General features: G+C 37.5%; 2 protein-coding genes across 2 annotated transcripts in view; both read right to left on the bottom strand.

The window, feature by feature from the left end:
• Positions 1–889: 889 nt before the first annotated feature.
• Positions 890–19,401, bottom strand: cdx4 (caudal type homeobox 4). The gene is made up of 5 exons (XM_042493898.2): positions 19,185–19,401; positions 17,550–17,786; positions 4,049–5,358; positions 2,547–2,692; positions 890–1,612 (listed from the first exon to the last, which is right to left on the bottom strand). The coding sequence occupies exons 3-5, from the start codon at positions 4,479–4,481 to the stop codon at positions 1,379–1,381; spliced, it is 813 nt and encodes a 270-aa protein (XP_042349832.1). The 5' UTR covers positions 4,482–5,358; positions 17,550–17,786; positions 19,185–19,401; the 3' UTR covers positions 890–1,378.
• A 1,031-nt stretch (positions 19,402–20,432) lies between these two features.
• Positions 20,433–24,111, bottom strand: part of kdrl (kinase insert domain receptor like) — a 78,377-nt gene continuing 74,698 nt past the window's right edge. The window contains exon 38 of the mRNA XM_042492779.2: positions 20,433–23,381. Within this exon, the coding sequence (XP_042348713.2) occupies positions 23,198–23,381 (184 nt within the window). The 3' untranslated portion in view covers positions 20,433–23,197. The remainder of the gene's footprint in view (positions 23,382–24,111) is intronic.

Genomic DNA, 24,111 nt, shown 5'->3' with positions numbered 1-24,111 from the left:
AGCCTACATGGGTCAAAATCAGGAAAAGTCATCTTCCCAAAATAGCCAGTCTAGCCAGATGACAATAAACATGTCAACCAATTATGCATGAACCTACTTTGAACCCATAAGCCTGAACCTGATTCACTTCTGGGAAGTTAAAAACAGACAGGCTGAAATGTGTCACAACTTCTGACAATAAATGCAAAGTGAAAGTGAATCTTCTAAAAATACAGCTTTTTAACATATGCTAAATAGCTTAAAATGTTTATATTGATCAGGAAAAATTAACCCCCATATTTTCAATTGCTATATATACATATATGAAACATAACCATATGTTTTATGGTTGGTTTTCTAGTCATTGGTTGTGTGACAGTTTCAGAAATAACTGAAAAGCCAGGCTTGTAGCCTAACACATGTTAGATATAAAAATAAAATTTAAAAAAGTCTAATTATTTTGTAGTAAGATGACTCAGTAGGCTATAGTCAGGTTTTGGAAACGAGCCTTTACTATCTTGTCCAAATTAAAAATAGAAGCATTGAAATTGCATGTCACAATGCCTATTGCTATATAATCCTTGTAAAGCAGGTTCAATTTTTTTCTTGTGTTATGCTGATTATTTTGGGAATTTTGTTAGGAGCATTATTTATGTACTGTATGTTTCAACTAAGCAAAAGCTTAATAGCCATTTTGCTTAAAGTTACTTTGATATGTTAATTTCTGACAGGCTTAAGTTTTTTGTAGTCTACCTGAATTTGTAACTTGCGAAAAATACCGATACTCGACGGACACAATAACAGCATTACAAAAACAAAAACAAAACAACAACCCTTGATGCTATTGTTATCCAAGCCTTTCGGAAGAATAAGTAAATTGACAAGTTTACTGCAAAAAAACGACATTTTATTTACATTTTGCCATCAAACGACCAATGTACCCGTATCATTCACAGCTGTCCCTGCTTTACTAAAGCGGATAAAATTGTGCTGAAAAACGCGTGTAAATGATTTGTCAAGTCAGAGCAGTTTGCGTGGCCACCAGCTACATACAATCCACTTTAAAACTTCATTAAAATGTCCCTGAATTCACATTTTTATTCACATACACGTCATCACATACGAAAAAAAAAGGATATTTATATCTTATTAACTCACAAACAAATTAAAGCTTTGAAGTTTGAAACACGTCGATTTTTTAGTTTTTGTTTTTTTGAAATCCCCACGTTATTAGAACTATTCTATAAAAAGCAATATTTGAAGAGCCTCCAGCATTTTGTTGCTATAAATCAAATGTGTATCCGCAGCTTTGAGAGTTCAGATCCTCTGGCTGCCTATCAAGTGTCCTGTCAGCGTGTCGGAGTGCTCAGTTAGGTGAGATGGTCCAGAGGGTGAACTCTTACTGAGTCACAGTCACTTGTTGTATATTCCTGATAGATGGCAAGGTGTTCATGCCCTGAGGAGGGTACAGAGAGTTGTGGATGTCTGAGGGGCTGAGAGACCCGGGAACCGGCAGAGGGCTCACTGAACCCGGGTCACTGTGCACAGACCCTCCGCTGCCGTCAGACTGACCCAGCTTCTTCTTGATCAGTTTCCTCTCTTTGGCTCTGCGGTTTTGAAACCAGATTTTCACCTGAAGAGGGGAAAATGGGATATACATTTTAAATTAATATTATGGGTTTGAACTTCCTCCATAAATCTCCATGAAGTTACTATATAATTAACAATTCAAATAAAAAACGAACTTTAAAATAATACTAATATTACCAAAACTACTGATACAAATAATTATACTGAAAATATGTGAAATAACTAGATTCTCTTGGACGTAAAATGCCAGAATAATTAGAAAGAATAAATATTTAAATAAAAGACATATTTTGAAATTACCCCGTTTAATCTGCAGACATTTATAATGAACATAAAATTAAATAAACTACACAGAAAGAAGATTAAAAAATAAAACACAATTCAAAAATAATAAATCGATTTTCTCGCCCAATCTACGAGCCATTCTTTTAAGAAAAATAAATTAACTATGAACAGAAATCTTACCAAAATGGATAATAATTACAAAATATGCACCTTGTGTAGGTAATACATTTTCATCATTTGTCATTATATACTGCTGCCTTTTCAAAAAGGACCGAATATATATATATATATATATATATATATATATATATATATATATATATATATATATATAAATTGTGTATTTCAGGAAATTTTCGATATGTTTGAATTTTAGGTTTTAATAATCAACCACAGAATAATTAATACAAAATGACTTAAATAATATATCAGAGATTCATTTTTTTTTTTAAATATCCAAGGCATTGTATTTCTATCTGTTATTTAATTTACAGACTAACCTAAACTACCATTTCAATAATATTGACATGTTTTCCGTTGCCTAATTTCGTGAGTTACGCGTGTGGAAACGAGCGTGTATTTTGGTAGTGTCCACAGATGCTCATACATACCTGTCATATATTTATTAAATTACTGTTTGCATCTTTCTGCGATAAAAAGAGACCAGACAGAAGTGTTTAATTTAGACATACCTGTCTTTCCGACAGACCGAGGTTGACAGCCAGTTCAGACTTCCTCCTGATGGTGATATATCTGTTGAAATGAAACTCCTTCTCCAGCTCCAGCCTCTGATGGTCTGTGTAAACTACCCTGTATTTCTCCTTCGTTCTTGTTTTACCTGCGAAGAAAACGAAATTACACAACATGAAGATTGTGCTTCTTTATAGTTGTTGCTGTTTAGCTGCCAGGTGGTTGAACTGGAAGATTCACAGAGGAGGCTGCATGCCGAGACCGGCTTATCTGCACACAGCATCTTTATTTGCTGCCTCTTAAATCCACATCCCTCTGCTTTCTCCTCTGATACGCAAATTACACTTTTTCATCTTGCTTTGATGACAACTGTAGTACTGCGAGTTTCAAACGGTCAGCGATCAGATTATCTGCTGACAAGTTAAAAAGAAACACACGACGGAGGAGATAAGACAAACATCTGACTGTGGAGTCAAAGCACTGTTTGACGAGGCCTGCTTTGGAGGGCATTTTAACGTTTTACGTATAAACGTTTGAATGCCAAAATCTGACAAATTTTATTTAAAAAAAATCTAATAAATGTTGGACATCCTTATTACCACAATTTCCTATGAGCGTAATTATTTTTTATTAATAGACGTTAGGAGATCTGTTTCATTCTAGGCGTTCATAATTAACAAATATTCGATCTGAAACTGTATTTAACGCCACTGTAAAGGCCTACAGTTTGTACTACTGCACTTTGGAGACGCTGGCTGTGAAAAACGTCACTCTTTCCGGCAATATAATTCTGGGAGAGGAAGGGAGGTTGGTGCATATCAAAGTGAAGAGGTGTTGAAAGCAAAGGCCACCGCCTGGATATGACGGACAACACTCAAAACAGGGAAGTCCACCTCACATCTCCAGGAATAATGACATTAACATCACAACTGGGCCTGGCGCCGATTCCTCACACCTTATTTTTCTTTCGGAGACAGATTACAGTAGACTGAGCTGCTGGCCTTCAGTCCATTTTCCCATCGAAATTTTGAGATGTAGAAATAAATATTGGACACATTTGAACAGTTATTTCCGGTGCGATTGTAATGTAGTTCGTTGTCATTTTTTTTTAGAGATATTATATCTATTCAATCAAAAAACACAATTATTAACATTATGAAAACATTTTATGTATTTTGCCCAAATTCAACCAAACGCACATAAAACGTGTCAAAAGACCAACGTTTCCATCTGTTCTTAAGATTTCTTTTGAGTTTTTACGCACCTTCTACTTTCAACAATTATTTTAAAAAATGTATTATACCGTTTCTCCTTATTAATTTAACAAATTCGATAGTAAACTATATTTCAATAACACGAAACTGCCAGACAACTGTGCGCGTAAACCCCCATGTGAATCGAACGGAAACGAACTTTTCGGTGCGTAAAAATATTTTAAAAAAGTTTTTCCTGCAGGACAAAGGTAATCACATAGCATCATTTTGGCACAAAATGTTAGACTCACCTGTAGAAGACGATTGCGCAGTTTTACTCATCCACTGGAATGAATTGCGCCTTTCTCTATCAGGAGAAAGTTGTGCAACATTAACGTTGTCCGGCGGCGGCTGTAACACCGCAGATGGAGGATGCATATGACTGTACTCAGATGAGCAGTAAGGAACCTGTGCAGGAGAGGAGTTGTTCATGGGTGTAGGAATAGTATTTGGTGGTCCCAGACTGTATGCACCCCAGTCCTCCCGTGGAGCGCCATAAGTTGGCCCCCAACTCCCCGCAGATTGTGCGTGCGTATCCATGTTTGGCACATGATGGTATCCAGTAAAGTCGGGGTACTGAGGCGTGGAAACAAAGTTCTGTGGAGGCAAATTGATGCTCGATCTTCTTACAGGCCCTTGGTGATACATGCCGGTTTCTTTATCCAGAAGGTATCCCACATACATGATTTGGATAAGAAACAATTAAATATGATGATGAACAGCGAAGGCGATGATGCGGCCTATTTTAAGGCGACATGGTTGCCCCGAAACTGTTAAAAACAATCCTTCTGCTGTTTATGTAGTCCAAATGGGTTCCCAGTGTGAAATGCGACGTAGTTCCAGTCTGTCTCCACTCTCACATGATGTGTCTCTGTTGACAAGATGCTAAAGGTATACTGAGGCCTCCCTGACGTCAGCCAACTCCTCAACTCTTGGAGATTTGCATTCAAATGAGAGTGACCGGCGCTGCCGGCCCAGCTGTCCCCTCGCGACTGTCCTGTAGCGCGTCATCACCTGACAGTGGGCCTATCCTGAGCAGGGGATCTCTGCACACCATGAATAAATTAACACCGCGGCCTATCAGCAGCACGGAGCGGCAATAAACTGAGAAACCTCGTCCTCAAACGCACCGAGCAGAAAAGTAGGCCTGTGCGTAATTGCGCGCAGATATATTTTATCATCTTGGATTTAGCATGATTTTATTTCCAGGAGATATTAATTCAATCTGACGACATCGGATTATTAAAGCTATTTATTTTGCACATTAGTCTTTATCTTCTTGATCCAGTACATTCTGTTTAAATGCATTTGGGTTAAAACCTTGTTATTATGGGAATGCCAACCACGCTTCACGCGTAATTCCCGTTTTATTTGTTAAGAGATTCACTTGCAAACGAGGTGCAAAGTATGAGAGACTTGCTCTGTGAAGCAAGCCGGACCTTTAGTATTCCGTGTTCACACCTCAAGGTCGCACTTCACAGCTAATTCCGGTTACAAGGAAACTCCAACAACCCCCTCTGTGACAAACAGCGGCCCTCCACACATCAGTCACCGCCGGCTCCTGAAAGTACACACAATTTATTTATTTTTTTTGATCACGTCTCATGAGTTAGAGGGTACAAATGCCCCATTAAAAAATCTGAATTTTAGAAACGCAGTTCCTCTGAAGTTTGAAAATGGCCACTGTCTCTCTGCAAATGTGAACTGGTAATGAAATGCATTTCGAAAGAATTCAATTGGTGAAACAACAAACTCCATGAGTAAAAAAGTGACAAACTTAAGCAGAATTTTACAATGGACTTTCTCTCAAGAACTCAATCTCAGGTGCAAGTCTGACCTGTACTCTTGTCCCTCTTGTCCGAGTACTGCATCTTATTCTCATATTTTTTTCCTCATACCCTTTCATTCTCTCGGTATGTTTCTGATTCGTGTGCCAAGTGTCTGAGGGCCTATTTAGCAGAGCTGACTAATTGGCTTGTCTAAAAGTCACAAATCCTGATGGATGTCTCTGAAGCATCTGTTTATTGACCACAAAATATTTATGAGACAGTGTGATCGGCCTGCGACAGTCCACGGTCAGTCACCTCTCCAATTTGTACATAAATCAGCATCCTGGTTGTCTTTTTTGGAGAAGAAAAACTGGCATGTTTTAACCTCTCTCACTGTCACAATCAACACTATAAATACATGTTTATAAATGTGCCAAAGAAGCATGAATGAATGTATGTAAAGGGAGCAATACATCTATATACCTTCTAACATTTTTCTTCTCATTATGATATAAAAGTCTGCATGCACAGAGATTCAAGTTAGTAAGCAAACAGTTCAGGTCACACCTTTACACAAGAACTGACTTATTGAGTTACTTTATGGCTTTCACATTTTGCATTTTATGTTTTGATTATAAAACTGCATTTATTTGTTTCCTTTTATATTTTTCCCACTCAGCTGTCATCCACTGCGGATTAGAGTACATCACTTCACTCACTTCACTCACTCTCATTACTTTGGTGTGTCCTAAAGTTTCCACAACGTGTAGATTCATTATTCATTACTCATTGCTGCCCTCTTGTGGATTTCTGCAGAACAACAGCTGTTGTAATCAAACTGTTGAAAGCTGTCTGACCACCAGAGAGTAAAAAGAAATTGGCCTACATATTACTCATGTGTTGCAGTCTGTTCAAGTACAAATTTGAGATAATTGTATTTCCATTTTCTGCCATTTTATACCCGTCAACACTGTGGGATAACTTTGGTGACTTTTTCTTTGTTGTTTTCAAATTCAGATGGTCAATTAAGATACTCAAACACTTTCCCCTCAAGTCTCTGAATCATCAGTCCTCCTTCTGTTTGCAATAGTCTGCCTGTAAATGTTCAACCCATATCATCTTTCCACTTGTTAAAAACGCCCCTATAACATGTCCATTATAACACTTCTGTAATTATGTCTAATTATGTTTTATATTTTTATTACTTGATGCCATCATTGACAGTAACACTTTTAGATAATCTATAACTGAATGATCCATTTAATTTTGTATGTCTTGGTACTTGATATTTATTTATTTTTGGGTTATTTTTGGTTTTTTCTGTTTGCTTTTGTCATATTTAGTATTGCTTAATTATTGCATTACTTCTGTTTTCTGTTAAATGTTATGTCTAGTTGTGCTTGTATTGTTTTCTGTTTTTTTTTTTTGAGAACCCCCTTGAAATCAAGTTTGAACATCTCAGGGGGTTATTACTAATAAAGAATGTCCCAACAAAAAGAATATGATGTATCAACATATTATTAAGGGTTAAATAAAATAGGATAATGGAGGAAGCACAAGCTTGCAGCGGGTTAATTAAAACGAGCTCTACCTTTACCAAAGTGATAAACACATTTTTCTTTTAAGGCTTGTTTTACTCACGGTACAGTTGTGATGATTTGTTTTGTTTGACAGGTCGGCTTGAGGTTTAACGGCTCGTGAGATTATTAAAATAAATCAATGTCACTAAAACACATATTCATCAAAGAACAAAGGCTTTCACCAAACTTAAACCAAATCGAGTCCACAGAGGAAAAATAAAATAAAATGATGTGCAAACTTAAAGGTTTATGTAAAACTGGCGAGAGTTGTTTTTTGTCTTCCACTCTCAAAATGTGCACACCTGACTCCTAGACCTGTCTCACTGGCTGGAACATCAAGGGAATTGTAGTCCTACAATGTCATATGGTCTATGGAGGCCAGTTGAATTGAATTGAATTGAATTGAATTGACTTGAATTGAATTGAATTGAATTGAATTGACTTGAATTGACATGAATTGACTTGAATTGCCCTCATCTTTCAGATTGACCACATATTCTTGAGAGTGGGGATCGGTGTTCTGCATGATCAGTTCAATTCAATTCAATTCATAAAGCCATTACCACTAGGTGACAATATTCTGTCATTATTTACACTAAACTAAACTAAACTAAACTAAAATAAACATTATTGCATCCATAATTATAATCCAATAATATAATATACATTATTCTGAAATGGGACATTATGCATGACAAGTGCTTTTACTTTTGTTACTGTGAGTATTTTTCTTGCAAATACGTTTGTATTTTTACTGACGTAATATTTTGCATGCAGAACTTGTAACAAAGCATTTCTGCAGAGTGGTATTACTGTTGGTACTTCACTATAAGATGTGAGTACTACTTCCACCACTGCTGACCACTCACTGGACTGTTGACCTTTAGAGGGCAGTCTAAACCAACAAAAACATTTAAGGATGTCTTCCATGCTGTACACCAAAGTCACAGTATAACACTATGCATCACACAGGCTACTTTCAAAACAAGTATAGTTCATACAACACAGTAAAGATGTGAAATGGGACATCCCCCCGATAAACCATCAAAAGCCTGAGAATAGAGGCCCAGGAGCTAAGCAGATGGTATTTAAACTATGTCAAGTCAAGTTAAGTCAACTTTATCTATATTGCACGTTTAAAACAACCAGGTTGACCAAAGTGCTTTACAGGGTAAAAAGGCAAATAGAATACATCACACTACCTAAAACAATATCAAAATTATCGGCAATATCAACAAAAATAGTAAAATCTGTTGGGATAAAAACATTTCATCTTAAACAAAGGCCAGGGAGAAAAGATGCGTCTTCAACAAAGATTTAAAATGCTCTAGTGTCGGGGCAGATCTGATTTTAAGTGGTAAGCTGCTCCACAGGTTTGGTGCAGCTACAGCGAAAGCTCCATCTCCTCTGGTTTTAAGCCTTGTTTTTGGCACATTCAGGAACAGCTGGTTAGCAGACCTCAGAGCCTGGGTGGAGCATGAACACGAAGCAGTTCATTAAAATAAGCCTTGCCAAAGCATTAAGTGCTTTAAAAGTTAACAACAAGATCTTAAAATCAATTCTGTGGTGAACAGGGAGCCAGTGCAGTGAACGCAGCACTGTTAGTAGGCGAGGAGCCACATTTTGGACCAGCTGCAGACATTGGATGGACGACTGGTCCAAACCAGCAAATAAAGAATTACAGTAGTCCAGACGAACTGTTATGAAGGCATGTATCAACCTCTCTAATACGTTGAGAGGGAGATAAGCTTTCACTTTGGCTCCCAGCCTCAGCTGATAGAAACTGGATTTTACTATTGAAGAGATCTGCTTGTCAAATTTAAAAGCATTTAAAAGCGCATCTACTAACACGCAGATTTTTTTAAAATGTATGTACTATACAAACAAAATTATGACCTACACAAGACCCTAAGGACTAACTACACCACTCTAACTACATGACTCAAGAAACATTTATTTTATCTGTCTAAACATTTGTTAAAAATAAGTAATAGAGACATATGACAAAGGGAAATACTAGTAATAATAAAACGTATTACAATATGCTGTTTCACTTATTTTAAGTGACAGATTACAGACAAACTGTCCATTTTGAGTTCTTAAAGTTCTTTAAAAGTTAATTGGACAACAATTAGTCACATATATCGCAAGTCCTGTCATGAGAAAACATCCTTATATCATTGATGTTTTATCCTCAGGTGCATCTTTTCTGGACTTACTATAAATAAATGGAGCATTAAAAAAGAAAGGGGAACTGCCTGACTTACGCTCAATAACGGAACTAACCTGATGACAGCGGTGACATTTGACTATCACTCTGGAAATGTGCGGAGAAAAGTAATCAGCAGTATGAACTTTCTTGCAACACGCTAATCATTACAGGAAGTTTACGCAGAAACTATATTATGCAACCCTGTAGCTGAAGTACTGACATGTCATGAGGTGACATTTGTTGAGTGACTTACTGTCTGTCCTTTTATTTGAGGACATTTCAAATGATGTGGCAGCACGCACACAGCTGTGATTCACAAAATGTGCTCTTGTATCATCACGGCTGCTGTCAAATAGTATCAGTAAATTCTTTTGTTATTCAGATTCACAGCATTTCCAGTCAGTGACGCCACGTCAGTCTGATGTTAAACAAGAACAGACTTGTGCATTGATCACATTGAGCTCTATGTCACAGGACTACGATGTGATAATAATTACATAATCTCCCGGTCTTACATGTACAAATGCAGAGGAAAAAGAAACAAACTATATCTCAAATGCATTCTTCGCATCAAAAACGATTAAATATCTACAGATTGTCTTGACAAAGAGCTTCTTATCTACCAGGTTTTCTCCAGATAACTCGCTAATTTACATGTTTTTTAACTGAACAGCTGTTTCAGTCTTTGTTTATCATCCAATTAATGTCAGTTTTCATGTTACTATACAAAGCTTTGCACAGTTCACACTAAAAAGGAAAACAGAGAACACTACACGTTTTTATTTTTGATTCATTTTATAAGAATGCTAATGTACGATCCACTTGGTTCAAACGTTATGGTGTCACTTGTGCTCTACTTCCTTGTAATAGTCTTTCCCATAAGGTCCTAAAATGTGCCGTCTGTACATTGAATGCTATGCTTCACTTCTCAGTAACTGACTGAGGATTGACGACTGGCTGATTAAATAATGTTTTTTAATTCAGTGTTTTAAAATCAGGTGTATGGTGCCTTTAAATGAATCACAGTAAATGCCCTCAATGAACCATCATGCATGAGTTCACTAGATGGCGCCATTGAGTTAATTATGCATTTCCACTGGTCTTCTCATGGAGGTGCAGAGTCCAATTCATTAGCTGTTAATCATCAGAAGACTATTTGTCCTCTGTGGGACAGAACGCAGCAACTGAGAGCAACACATACACACATCAAACATTCAGTAAACTCCCATGAGACACATGATTATGTGTCTCAGTGCTGAAATATGTCCGATATGTGCGCAGTCAGCAGGTAAGATTTCATCCTGAGAGTCTGTTAAGTTGCACAGATGTACAGCTCAGTATATACTGGACGCTCACAGAGTGTGTTGTAAAAGACAGAGACAAGGTGACTATGAGAAGATCCAGGATGTTTTGAAGGGTCATGCTGAGTTTTCTGGTTCAAATCCAAACTGCACTGTAACACCGATTTGACAGCTAGACAAACTGATCATGCGCTGAAGAAGTCCAATGCTAACATCTTGTCAGCAGAACAGAGTAACAGCTGTACATCAGACTGATCTCACAGGAATTTGTCCATTTGTAATTACAGTTGGCATTGTTGATGTTAAAATATCCATTTTATCAAGAACTTCTCATTCATTTTGTCTTAAAAGCTGTGGTTTAAAATCTATTAATTCACACCACAATGTCATACATGTATATCTGTATACATTTTTATTACTAAATTCTCCATTGGTCCTACCCTTGCCTATATTTTATAAATTCTCTGACTGGTCTAGGGTGGCCGAAACAACCTTTCATCCAAAGTGATTTATGTTTCAGGTTCAAATGACTCCAGTGATTGTATTTGCATACTTGCATGCTAAAACAGCTGGTGATGAAGAGATGTGCACTCAGAATCAGAATCACGTTTATTGGCCAAGTTCAACAAATGAAGAACAAGGAATTATGTTGAATCAAATGATCTTTAGATACTAAGAAAACTAACGTCTCTTCTTTGCCCGAGCTCAGCAGTGTTCGTGTAGTAGATCAGTGACAGTCTGCCCAAGAATTCAGTTTGTTGCATAACTTCATTGATGTTATTAAAGTGGCCACAGCGCCTCTCTGCAGGGAGCGGGGTAAAACAGGACCATCTGCTACTATTTTTAGAGAAACTGCCTGCATAGCTGACACACAGGCCCGATCTTTAGTTTGTCGTTTCTAATGTAAAACACATGTAAAGCAGGATACTGCAAACACAAGTCATGTTCCAGTGTGTTGACTGATTCATGCAGGATATGACAAAAATAGATGTTGGCCAGATTGTGAAAAATGTTTCTGTTTCTGAGAATTTTTTTTTTTTAAATGAGAGAACATTTTCTACATCCTGGGAGTAGGAGGTGTCGAAGAATGTAACTTTTTTAAGTTTCGTTTTGACATTATCTTGCTGAATTTGGGTGTATTTGAATCATTTGAAATAAAGGAACAAATATAAATATTCATCCAGGAAGCTGGAGTGGGCAGTATCAAAATTTGGTTTCAATCAGATACCAAGTAGGTCTAATACAAGGTTAGATACCAATACCGCTAACTATTTAATCATCAAAAGTGGCTCAAGTAGGAGAGAGCAGTGTTTTGTGATTTATGAGGTGAATAATCAGACTGATAAAATAACAGATAATCTTGAACAATTGCTGTTTGAAAATGTGACCTCAACCAATGCTAAAGATCGGATTTGACTGATAAATGTATTATATTTAAGATTTAATTTTGGCCTATGTCCAATTCACTAACATGAGGGGACGGGGGTTATGACCTTTACTGTAGCCAGACACCAGGCAGCAATCGAGATGCTTGAGCTTCACTTTGAGCGAACTGTCATATTGTCCATCTTTCTGTACAGTCTATGGTGTCACTGGAGGAAACGTCAGGAGATCACTAGATTTCACAGCAATACATCCAATAGTTGTTGAGATTTTTCAGACTGGACCAAAGTTTTGGTCAAACTGACCGACTGACAGATTTACAAGTTTGTGCCTAAAACCATTTCAAAAGAAAAGAAAAACAAAATACCCACAACTGCTGCTTTGCACAACAACCAACTGAATATTGAGAAAAAACAAATCTCAGACGTCATATTCTTTTAGATGTGATTTGTGGTAAATTAAACTATAAAATGACACTGCCATTGTTTGCAGAGATGCAAAGAAGGGATAATGCCAGAGTGCCAGCCGCCACACATTCACAAACAGGAGGTTCTGCTGTCCAACGTTGCTACTTATGGAAAGGGATTTCATTTCACAGAGCAGCAGGCTGGCCGACAGCAGTGGAACCAGACAAATATGTCACAGAAAGGGATTAACACAAAGAAACATGCATCGGAGCCCAAAAATAACCCGACCATGTTCACATTAATTATGCCACTGTGAGCAGCATTTTTTCCCAGGCCCTCTTGGTGCACGAGCTCTCTACACAGCCCTCACCCCCCGCCAGAGAGGTAAACAATGGGGGCAAGTGGGTGAACTGGTCTCACTGCACGCTTGCCTTTGAATGGGCATTGATGAATCTGAAGGCTCCCGAGGGTGCAGCACGACTGACATAGTTGTGTCGTGGTTCTCTGGAAACTATTTGAAGTTCAAAACCCCTTGAGGCAAATTTGCGATCTCCAATAAAAACAAAACGGACTTGACTTACTATCAGATATCTGCTGGATCTGTGCAGCTCGTTTAATCACTGGATCATATGCATGCAGGAGGTGATCAGCAGCTCTGCTTTTATCTGATAAAAATCTCTTCTCATCAGTAAACAAACATGGCATGACAAAAGGGAACACGTGCTATGAATAACATTTACATTGTGCAATATTTCTATTTTTTACTCCACTGGCATGTCAGCCTTTAAAATTTTAATTCAGACCAACACAACAGGCTGTCTGATGTTTTCGTCGAAAGAGATTTTAAGAGATCTTGTAAAAAGTATTTAATTTTCGGTTGATTGTTCTTTCTAATACATAACACATGAATTGCTCAAAAAGAATAAAAATGCTACTTTTTGATTCCTGAAGTGAGTTTAAAGTCCTTGAAACTTCAGCAACACCACGGGTCCACATAATAGTGCACAGGTGGAGTCACCAGATGTTTGTTTGGTTCTTGATGTCTTGAAGTTGTTCATGAATATTTTTTTAGCTCAATAGATGGCAATGCTGGTGTGTTGGTAAACTACTTTTGTTTAGACTGAAATATTTCAACATGTAGTGGTTGTATTGCAATACATTTTGTGCAGACATTAATGATTATCAGATGACCCATTGGCTGTATGTTTTTATTGGCCTTCCTTATTTATTTGTCTGCCCCCCTCACAATTTTTTTTTTATTTTCTTTCCTGGTTGATCTACTAAGGCTAATTGTAATGGATTGGCTTGCCACCAGGGATGGAAGGCAGGCATTTAAAAAATACTTCACTCACAAAAAGACTATTTATAAATACATTTTTCATGCAGTGTTACCTTGAATTTATGAAGAAAACTTTGTTTTTCTTCAACAAAGAACCAAAACTGGAATTACTCCCTTATGGTTGTGTGCTTCTGCACACCATTTAAGTTGCATTTACAGTTGACACCCATGTCTGTGAAAACACAGATGCCTAACACACACCTCCCAAGATCAGTGTCAACAATTCACTAATGGCAAGAAAAGTATTTTCGAACATTATAATGTCACAGCTAAATTGACCTTTGACCTTTTGGATATAAAATGTCATCATTATTTTATCCTATAAGACATTTGTGTAAAATTTTGTCATATATACTTATGACTTCTTGAGTTTTGGCCAAAAACTAGTTTTGTAAGAGTTGCAATGACCTTTGACCACCAAAATTTAATCAATTCATCCTTGAGTCCGAGTGAATGTTTGCTCCAAATTTGAGGAACTTCCTAAAAGCCTTCTTGAGATATTGCATTCATGAGGACAACACAGATTAAGGTCCCAGTTACCTTGACCTTTGCCCTTTGACAACTAAAATCTCATCAGTTCATTCCTAAGTCAAAGAGGACATTTGTGCCAAATTTCAAGAAATTCCCTGAAGGTGTTGTTGAGATATTCAGATATTCAGGAGAACAGGTCAGACAAATGGAAACCTTAAAACATATTGCATCCAGCTGTGGCTGGTGCCGAGGCATAAAAACGGAAAGCACTGTTGATCAAGTGAAGTAAAAAGGGACCAGGTTTAATAACAGCAAAACTATATCAAAACATCTGTTAACTCTAACAACTCATGCAGTATAATTTCTAGTCTCATTGTTGCAGTCGTATGCTCAGTCTTTCCCAAACATGTTGCATTACCTTGCCATCAACCTTTCTGAATGAGGCCAAAAGTGTAACTTATCTTATCACTTTTAGTCCTGAGCATACGACTGGATATATGAGACTTGGATTATACTGCATGAGCTGTGAGAGAGTTTGTAAACTGATGTTTTGATATTGTTTTTGGAGTCTTGGTTCACCACACCTTGGTTCTTGCAAGAATAACAAAGTTTTCTTCACAGATTCAAGGTAACAGGGCATAAATAATTTATATATATATATATATAAAGCACCACCCATACAGAAAGGCATTTTAATGCCAACAAAGGCCTTATTTTTAGATTAACAAACTCAATGCCTTTTAAGACTTTTTAAGGATCTGTGGGAACCCTGGGTTTATGTTTTTGTTGTAGTTTTGTCTTTTAATCACACTTTTCCCGATACGCCTCAGACATTCACCTAGCTTCCACACATGACGGTATAGTAACCTGTTTCTGATCCGTTAGTTTTTTCCCCTTCGCTCTTTGAACCACAGCGGCGCTGAAGCCCATTATAGAAGAGTCTGTATTTAGCTGTATGTGCTGTTGGCTTAGACTTTGCTTGTTAAAGGTGGACTGAAGTTATGTGTCTAAAGGGGGCAGTATCCGGCTCATTGTTTTGCATGTAAGTGAGAGGCCTACCCACCATTCACCTTGTTGGGCAGGGGTCTGGGAACTGCACTGTGCATCCTTTTATAAATGAGAGGGAAGGGGAACCTTTGTATTGTTTGTGTGATGCCCAAATGAGTGTATGATATGATTTCAAGCTGCACTGATTCAGTTGGATCACAGATGGGTTTTTTTTACTTATGGTGTAGTTCCTGACATTAATTAACACATATTTTTTAAGGATTAATGGAGTATTTTGCAGATCTGTTTGCTTTGGGAAGTATTCAAGGAGGGGAGGGGTCTTTTTCATACATGCAATTGTTAAACAGGGGAAACAAAAACAGACTGCACAGTGGGTGTGGTGCCTGATACAAACAGATCCTTTCTGATTAATATATCTTTACACCAAGAGTGCTGACTGCCTGATCAGATCCTGAAGAGGGGATCCCTCCTATTTTAAACCATTTTTTTCTTGTTACTTTGCATTTGTTTTTATCCAGATTAAGAGTCTATAGAGTTGTGTACACTGTAAAGCACACCAAAGCAAATTCATATTTTTTGACTTTGGTCTATACGATTAAAAACTGACCTCACTTCAGGTCTTGTAGCATTCCTGTTAGAGCCAAAACATTTTCTTTTATAGCCTTGACTCATATCCTGTTCTGGTGACAGATTTATGCTACGGCACATTTCCTTAGTAATACTTCTGATCACAGAACAATAATGAGGAGTTATCCAGGTCATGCCTTTGTTATTTTGTCATTCAATAGTGAGTATTTCCCACCTGGGGACTTGTTTACTACACTGACACAATTAGAGGATAGGTTATTTTTTTCATTAATACTCTCATGTTACATATGCTTCAGAAGTCTGAGTTAGACAAGTCAACTTGATATCTTTCAATTTTTTGTATGAAATTCACTTTGCTCAGCAGAGAAACACCTTGCGGGCAAAAGCAGAGAGATATCGTACTAAAAAGAGTGTAAATTTGGAAGAAATCTGCTTGAACCCGGACTGTTAAAATCTCATATTAACCTTTAAGTTAAGAGCGCATTTCTACAGAGAACAAAGACCAATACCTCTTTAAATGTACAAATGGACACATCAGTACTGTTTTTAAGATGGGCATAAAATATTTGAACATATCATTCTCCTTTGTTATTTTTTTTTAAATATATAATTTCCCCGAGAGGCACGGGTACAGTTTGTCTTATTTTACATCTGCTGTTAGTAATAATACTCCTAAATTGTGTCTTTTAGGGACCCAAAGACAGCTGCAGAGATTTATTTAGAATCTTAAAAGGGAAAATATCTGTAAAATACAACAGCACTGATATTCAAACTGCACTTTACAATATAAACGTGCTGACCAGAACCATGAAGCATTCTTCGTCTTGTCCACATAAGAGAACCCTTTTGGGTTCCTGGTAGAATCTTGTATAAAGTTTCCATTCCGGAACCCTTTAGGATGATTCTACCTAGAACTCAACTACCAAGAACCTCTTATGAAAGGTTATACAGACAACCCTTCAAAAATGTTCCCTTTAGAACCCTCTCAAGGGGTTCTATCCAGGAGTTTTACACATTTTAAGACTGCTCACATGAATCTCAACATCTAGGGGGCTCTACCTATATTCGAAGGATTTCATCTGAAACCCACTCAGGGAGCTAGATCAATAGTAACTGACTACATCACCCATAATTCTCTCTCTTTTCAAAGGCAGACCATGAGGTATTGAATGGCACGAAACACTAGTAAACATATCAACTATGGCTGAACACAAGTAAAATGAATGATTAGAATTAGATACCAGATACATACACATTTCAAAATATCATTTTGGGTAAACATTTGAATGTTTGAGCTTGAGGATAACACTGATGGTTTCAACAATCCTTGAAGAAATCTTTCCTCTAAAACAGTTAAAACTTTTAGCCTTAAAGAACCCTGTTTTCCAAAATGGGTTCTTTGGAAGCAAAAATGTTCTGGGTAGAACTTCAGCCGTTTAGGAAGAACACCTCTGGAGCCCTTATTTCGAAGTGTGTGTAGTGTTTGATTTAATGAAGTCTTCATACCTTCAGAAAACGATAAGGGCAACACCCATGCTTGTGCCTGCATGGAAAAATACTAGGTGCAGATACAAAAACCTAACTGTAAGAAGACCCTCCCTCTCCAACATCCTTCCCCTGTTTGTTTGTTTCTCATATACTGGAAATAGTCAGAGGTTGTTGTTGATATGTTGGATGTAATGTTGGGTGCTCACCTTAGAGTAAACATAGTAAATCCTACGAGGGCAAGCGGAGACAGTCAAGGGTCCACCCTGTCCAGTGGCGTGTGGTCCCCTTGGACACACCCAGTGCCGGTAAGCAGGGGCACTGGGCTCCCATAGGAAGGCCGTGTGCGGCGTCCTCCGGTCGTGACCAGGATGATGAAGAGTTCCTTCCTTTCCTGTTCGGAGGGGCATTGTCCCGGTGAGCAGACAGAGTGTCGACACCTTGTCCTGGAGGAGGAAGTGAGTCTCTTACAGTCCAAGGAGCAACAGACATGTTCATTAAGGATTGTGAATTCAAATGGGAATAATTAAAGAGGATTGTGATTCTGTGAATCAACTTGGTGTGAGTTAAAAATAGTCTGAAGCCTCCAGTCATACTTGTTTGTGCCAGGGGTTCTCAACATGAGGGCTGGGACCCTGTAAGGGGTAGTGGAATAAATCTGGATCAAGGATCAAAGATATCTTTACTATCCCAACAAGCAGTAAGTTGTACGTCAGGGGTCTGGGGTCATGAGATAATTTACAGGAAATAAATAAAAAACTTTTTGCAATGCAACTTTTTTTTTTGTTAAATTTTCCAGCATTTCTTTATTATCATTATTATTATTATTATTTTAAATAATGAACGATTGAATATGGTTTTAAAATAAAAAAAAACCCCAATAACAATTATTTGCATATGTATTTCACTGCCTTTACTATGTTGGCATTAAATGACTCTACCAAAAGTCACATAGCTTGTTAGACAGGGCCCACCTGTGGTCAATCTGTCACATGATCTCAGTACATATACACCTATTCTAAAAGGCCCCAGAATGTGCAGCACCACTAAGCAAGTGACACCAAGGGAATAAATAATTTTGCAAGGCACTGAAGGCATTTGAGAGCTACATTTACAATATAACTTGTTTGTGGAGTATTATGAAAGAAGAGGACATTAAAGTTAAAGGAAAAACTCAAGTTAAAGACAAACATGTTCTGCTGTGCAGCAACAATGTTCTTGCACAGTCAGTATGTTTTATATTAAGCTGACATTAGTTACACTCTTTGTAGCTTTCATTACCAACCCTGCTGAAAAAAAACAGTTTGACCAGTTTAAGATGGTTAAACTGGCTGACCAGCTTAACCATGTTTTTGCATAATTTTTGATGGTTTAGCTGGTCATACCAGCTTGTGATGGTCACTCCAGCTGATTTAAAGATTTGAAGTTCCCATAAGACTAAAACCAATTGTCCTTGAGTATGGAGAAGTAAGAGTGTCTTGAGGGTTAAGTATGAAAAGCAAAGGACATAAATCAGTTAAGTCTACTGTCATGTGTTATTATGCATAAAGATAAAAAGGCGCACAGCTTAACAGACTGGTAACATCAGCATAACTAACTGTCAACCATCAAAGACCAGCAAAAAACATGTAAAACCAGCATGAGCTGTTTTTTTCCAGCAGGAAATGTTCTACCTTTTACTAACAAGACTAAACCATCCAACTTTTCCATTTTTGAAGCGCTAACAGCCTCAAATGATAAAAAAAACTACCTAACTTCAAGTTAAAACACTAGTAACGTAAATAATATTAAACGTTTTTTGTTTGCTAATGTGCTAAACTAGCTGACGTTAGTTAGCATCTTACCTTAAACAAACAAAAAGAGTTTTCTCGATGGATTCAACTGTGAGTAAGGTCTTCCGCGCAATTTAATACTCTCTCCTCTTACGTTTTTGGGCTTCAGAAAAACGAAACTTACGACACTCCTCTCTAAACTTTGACAAACTCTGCTGTTGAACTTGCAGGTTACGCACACTGTTTTTAGCATTTGTCCTGTATGGGTCTTCCGTGCGTAGTTATAGTTGCTACGGTCGGATTGGTCAGTGGCCGTTCTAGGGCGGGGCTTAGTGAGAGGTCAATTATGGTTGCTAAGGTGGGATTGGACAGTGGCCATTCTAGGGCGGGGCTTAGCAAGAGGTCAATTATGGTTGCTAAGGTGGGATTGGACAGTGACCATTCTACGTTTCGCGTGATCTTAGTGAAAGAACATTCGAAAAACAAATGATAATACAGTACTTGAGTGTTATTCAACAACATTAATCCAAAGCAAACAAAAGCTGTGTGCATGTCTGTGAGGATTTCGGAGAATTTTAGCAACTTTCCAAAAATGTTTCTATTAAATGAAAATTTTAATCCTAAAATTTTTTATCTTAATCGCAATACAAGGAGCATTGTTAGGCTCTTTTTTTTTAATTGACCATTTTTTCAAATTATACCATACACCATACAGGCATACAATTCATTTTAAAATACTGAAAAAAATATCATTTTTTGTCACAAATCTCTTAACATTATATTATATGAGAGAGATTTAAACCAAAACATATACACCTTGTTTTAATTAGATATCAAAAATGTTACACCTTATTTGTTTTAATTAGATATAAATGTTCTTATTATTTGAGAGGTCTTAATAGCTTTTTTGTTTGTTATGTTGTTGTAGAAACAGAGTCAAAGAGAGTTGTAATGCTAACTGTAACACAAATAAACTCAGGTGTTGGATACATTTAAATTTTGAACTGAGTCAGGGAATAAAAAGTTTACCATGACCATGAATGACTGCAACGAAGGTCATCCATCAGTTGTCCCCTTTAAACCTCCCACGTGCAAAACATGCTATTAAAACTTCTCTGTTCCACAATCATATCTTTTATACATGCCACTGTCATGTATCTTTGAACCGCAAATATCAACCTCATGGTGGCGCAGGAGGAAAAGCAGTCAGGGGATCATGAACATCAGGAGGATTCATCCTCTAGATATTATTGATGTCAGCCTACTGTACTATAATAAATATGTTTTTACTCATTTAAGCATTCCAGTCGAGACCGCAAGTCATGTATAAATATATAGATCTTTATTCATTTATTTACTTCATATGCTCAGTTAACAGTGTCGGGGAACATTACTTTCATCAAAACTAACTTGTTACACTACATGAACAAAACAGAATAAGCAAGGAGGTCTTACTCATGGTTATGTGTAAAGAAATGCAATAAAATCCATTGTATGTTATTGTGATATCAGTAATTAAAATGACAGAATTATAAGAAGTGAATAAACCTACATGACATTGACGGCTGAAAGAAATACTATAACAAATACTGCAAATGTTAATTTCCTACTACAGTATGTACTAGAGTTAGGAGTTAAATAATAACACAAAATAAAACAGAAATCTTTGCAACATGTGACCCTCAACACTGTTTCTTAATAATATACCTTTAGAATACAAAAATTATACTTGATATAAAGTATCAGTGCATAATCACTTCCTCTCCACATGAAAACAACAAATTGGTCACAATCAAAACATCATTTGGAAATACACAGGGGTTCAAAATATCCACTTTACACTGCAGTTTACTCACTGACAAATACTGATTTCTTTAGTGGTCAACGAGCACAAGCTAGCTACATTTCTACAGGGGTGTGTGTATGCTAAGTTTGGCCCACTGTACTTTTAATACATCTGGTATTACAAACAAGATTTTACATGATAACAAATACTACAACAGTGAACCAGATTCATACACATGTAGAGTTTTTGTAGCCTGCCCTGCAAGCTTTACTAACACGTAGCACAAGACGAAGGACGGAGGAGAATGTCCACATACATGTTTCCCTCAGCTTTACAATGAGTGAATACAGCAGCACAAACAGCATATACGTCTGGAGTGAAGCGTTCAGATATTACATATGAGGAAGACTGAGCTGTAAAGTCCTTTGGTTAACTCTTAATTCTGAATCTAAATCAATGAACAGAACTGGTTACTAAGTGACAGTGTTTACAATCTAAATAAATACTTTTTTACTAGGGCTCTCTAAATAAATTCCTATGAAGTTTGTTGTAGCTCAATTTGTACACAAGAAAAAAAAAACTTTCTTTATCAAAGAAAAATAACACAGGAGGAGGAATCTTCATTCAAATGCCATGATGTTAAATCTGAAGCCGTTCGGTGTCTCTCAGCTCTACCCTGTTTCCTCCATTAACCTCCTTTAACCTGTGATTTTCCATAAACTGGAGAGCTTAAAAAACATCTACTACTGCATAACAGAGCCAACCTGAGTTAGTTGAGTTGATTTTTATGGAATTAAAGGAGCAATGAAACCACAAATATAAGTCTTTTTCATAATAAAAGTTATATTGTGGTCCATCTTACTTCTGCTTTGAGCAAGTCTTAGCTTGTAGCCACATTATAAAAATATTTCCTAATTTAAAGGTATACTATGTAGGATTTTCCTAAATAACAATGTATAGACTCACACAGAAGTGATCCCTCCTAATCCTCACTTATGACCCACTAGAAGTGTGTGAGGGTGTATATATCTGCAGAGATATTTTTTACCAGCAGCAACATCACGACAGCTGATATTGTTTATCTACCTGGCTGTGAACAGATGTCAACAATGATAACATCGCAACCGTGCAAAGTGTAGTCAAGAAACTTTACATGTGTGGAATTGAAGGCCGAGTTCGAAGATGGGTGTGGTCTACGCAAGGTGGATGGTGGTAGAGGGGTAGGAAATAGAGGAGGGACCATTGCGACTTTACATTGCTGGCTCACATTAATTTTACGTAGTTGATTGCTGCATTGTGGCTGAAGTGATGGTCCATAGTCTTATTTCTATTTTTTGCTGTGTTTGGGATGTTCCTGGGCACAGTGCACGGGTGAGGTCGGGACTTTATAAAAAGGCAGCTACCCAGTGCCAGACTGTAAGCAGCACAAATTCTGGGGACGCTATGAAAAATCACGAACACACGGCAGAAAAAAAGCAAATATAGCAAGACGAAATGCCAAGGGGACAAAGATCGTTCCAAAACGATCCACCTCCATTATTGCTCGTGTGCACTGAAGGTGAGAATGAAGATGAGGATGTAGTTGACCTGTTTTCTGTTGGACAGGTAGGTGCTGGCGGTTAGCTTAGTTCGCTTGCTGACGTATTGACTGTCCATGACAACAAATGTAACGTTCCTACAATAGTACAGTAGCTTGCACTGCCTGCACGAGCAGTGTAGGGAGGAGGGGCCAATGTTGTGTTTCCAAATAGCAACCAAAAATTCCTGCATAGTATACCTTTAACTTCTTTTCACAAATTACTGTCCAGTTTTCACTTTTTAGATAAAATTAGTACACATAAAAAAAAACTCTCAATAAAAACTTTCTTTTCTTTTCTGGGTGTTATTGTTCATCGTCAAAGGTCGTAGTTTAATCAGATTTGCGATAAAGTGGGAATCATTGTGGTTCGTTTTCACAGTAGATGAAAGAAATACCTGAGCCTGTTTCCAGCTGTTTGACATCACAGTGAATGTGGAACGGACCAGCAGCATTAACGTCAGCCTGCGTCTGAAAACCGGAAAGAAATCAACAGTCGACAGGTTTCCTTTAGTTGCTCAGCAGAAGCCCTGGAAGTTGGAAGATGCAGTCGCGTGGATTCATGTTTCGTTTCAGAGCGTCCTTTCTAAACACGTTAAGAGGGAATCTCATATGTTTTCCCCTCAAACTTTGCTACAGTCCAGAGATAAGAGTCGAAACAGTGGAGAACAAAGCAAAGGCCTCCAGGCTGTCAGTCCCATTCTCCAGGGCCGGAGCAGGAGGTTACACAGGTGGGGTGGAGTAGCGCACCACGTAGTTGTAGTCAGGCGGCGGGCTGTGACACTCCAGATCTGCGTCCAGGGCCGAGTCGTCCAGACTGAAGTCCAGAGGGGGAACTGTGGGTGGGTACTTCTCCTTCTCTGTGTCAGTCAGCACAGACTCTTTACTCTTACTCACTGCCTTCATCCTGAAAACACAGAGATATGGAGATAAGTACAAAACTGGAGCTGCTACAACACAACTCAGTTCATCTCAAAATACATCATTTCTAAGGGATAATTTAAGACAAGCAGGTTTGTAAAAAACAACGCCACGTTGGAAACAGTCAAGCCCAAACCTAATTTCAGCTCTGACTGGTTGTTTTCGTTCAGCTACGGTAGATTCTAGCAAATGCCATTAGAAGCACTACGAGGTGAAGAGAAATTTAATTTTTTTCACAGATTGTCTCAGGTACAACTGTGTGGATATAGTGACAGTTTCAGCAAATACGACAAAAAGTTATTTTATATAATAGTTACCAATTGTAGCTTTAAACCAATTATTCAATCTACAGAAAATTTATCGGCAATTATGTTGACCATCGATTAATCATTTTAGACTTTTTTAAAAAATATTTTTTATATTCTCAGGTTTTAGCTTTGCAAACAAGGATTTAATTATTTCCCTGTTGTGAATTTTTGTAATTTGAATATTCTTTGGGCTAGTTGGACAAAGCAGCACTATTGAAAATGTCACGTTCAACATTTTTTTAAACAAAAGATTAATCTGTTGAGCAACGCAATAACTTGCAGCTTATTCAATAATGTAAATAAATGAAATGAATGTGCAGTTAAATACTCGTAGTACTCATTCATAATTTCATGAATGTAACATAGCAATTACTTAAAACACCCATCCCTGATTCTGTCCAAGAAATG

The sequence above is a fragment of the Plectropomus leopardus genome, chromosome 8, assembly GCF_026936395.1.
Source record: "Plectropomus leopardus strain MGB_pleo_1.0 chromosome 8, ASM2693639v1, whole genome shotgun sequence".
Taxonomy (NCBI): domain Eukaryota; kingdom Metazoa; phylum Chordata; class Actinopteri; order Perciformes; family Serranidae; genus Plectropomus; species Plectropomus leopardus.
The sequence above is the reverse complement of the archived record's forward strand: the minus strand, read 5'-3'. Positions and strand labels throughout refer to the sequence as shown.

What these genes read in the sequence shown, in the direction of transcription:
- cdx4 (XM_042493898.2), bottom strand. Translation starts at nt 4,481, where the DNA reads ATGTATGTGGGATACCTTCTGGATAAAGAAACCGGCATGTATCACCAA. An exon ending in TGCGCAATCGTCTTCTACAG is followed by an intron (nt 2,693 to 4,048) that starts GTGAGTCTAACA and finishes TTTTCTTCGCAG; the next exon opens with GTAAAACAAGAACGAAGGAG. An exon ending in TCGGTCTGTCGGAAAGACAG is followed by an intron (nt 1,613 to 2,546) that starts GTATGTCTAAAT and finishes TCCCCTCTTCAG; the next exon opens with GTGAAAATCTGGTTTCAAAA.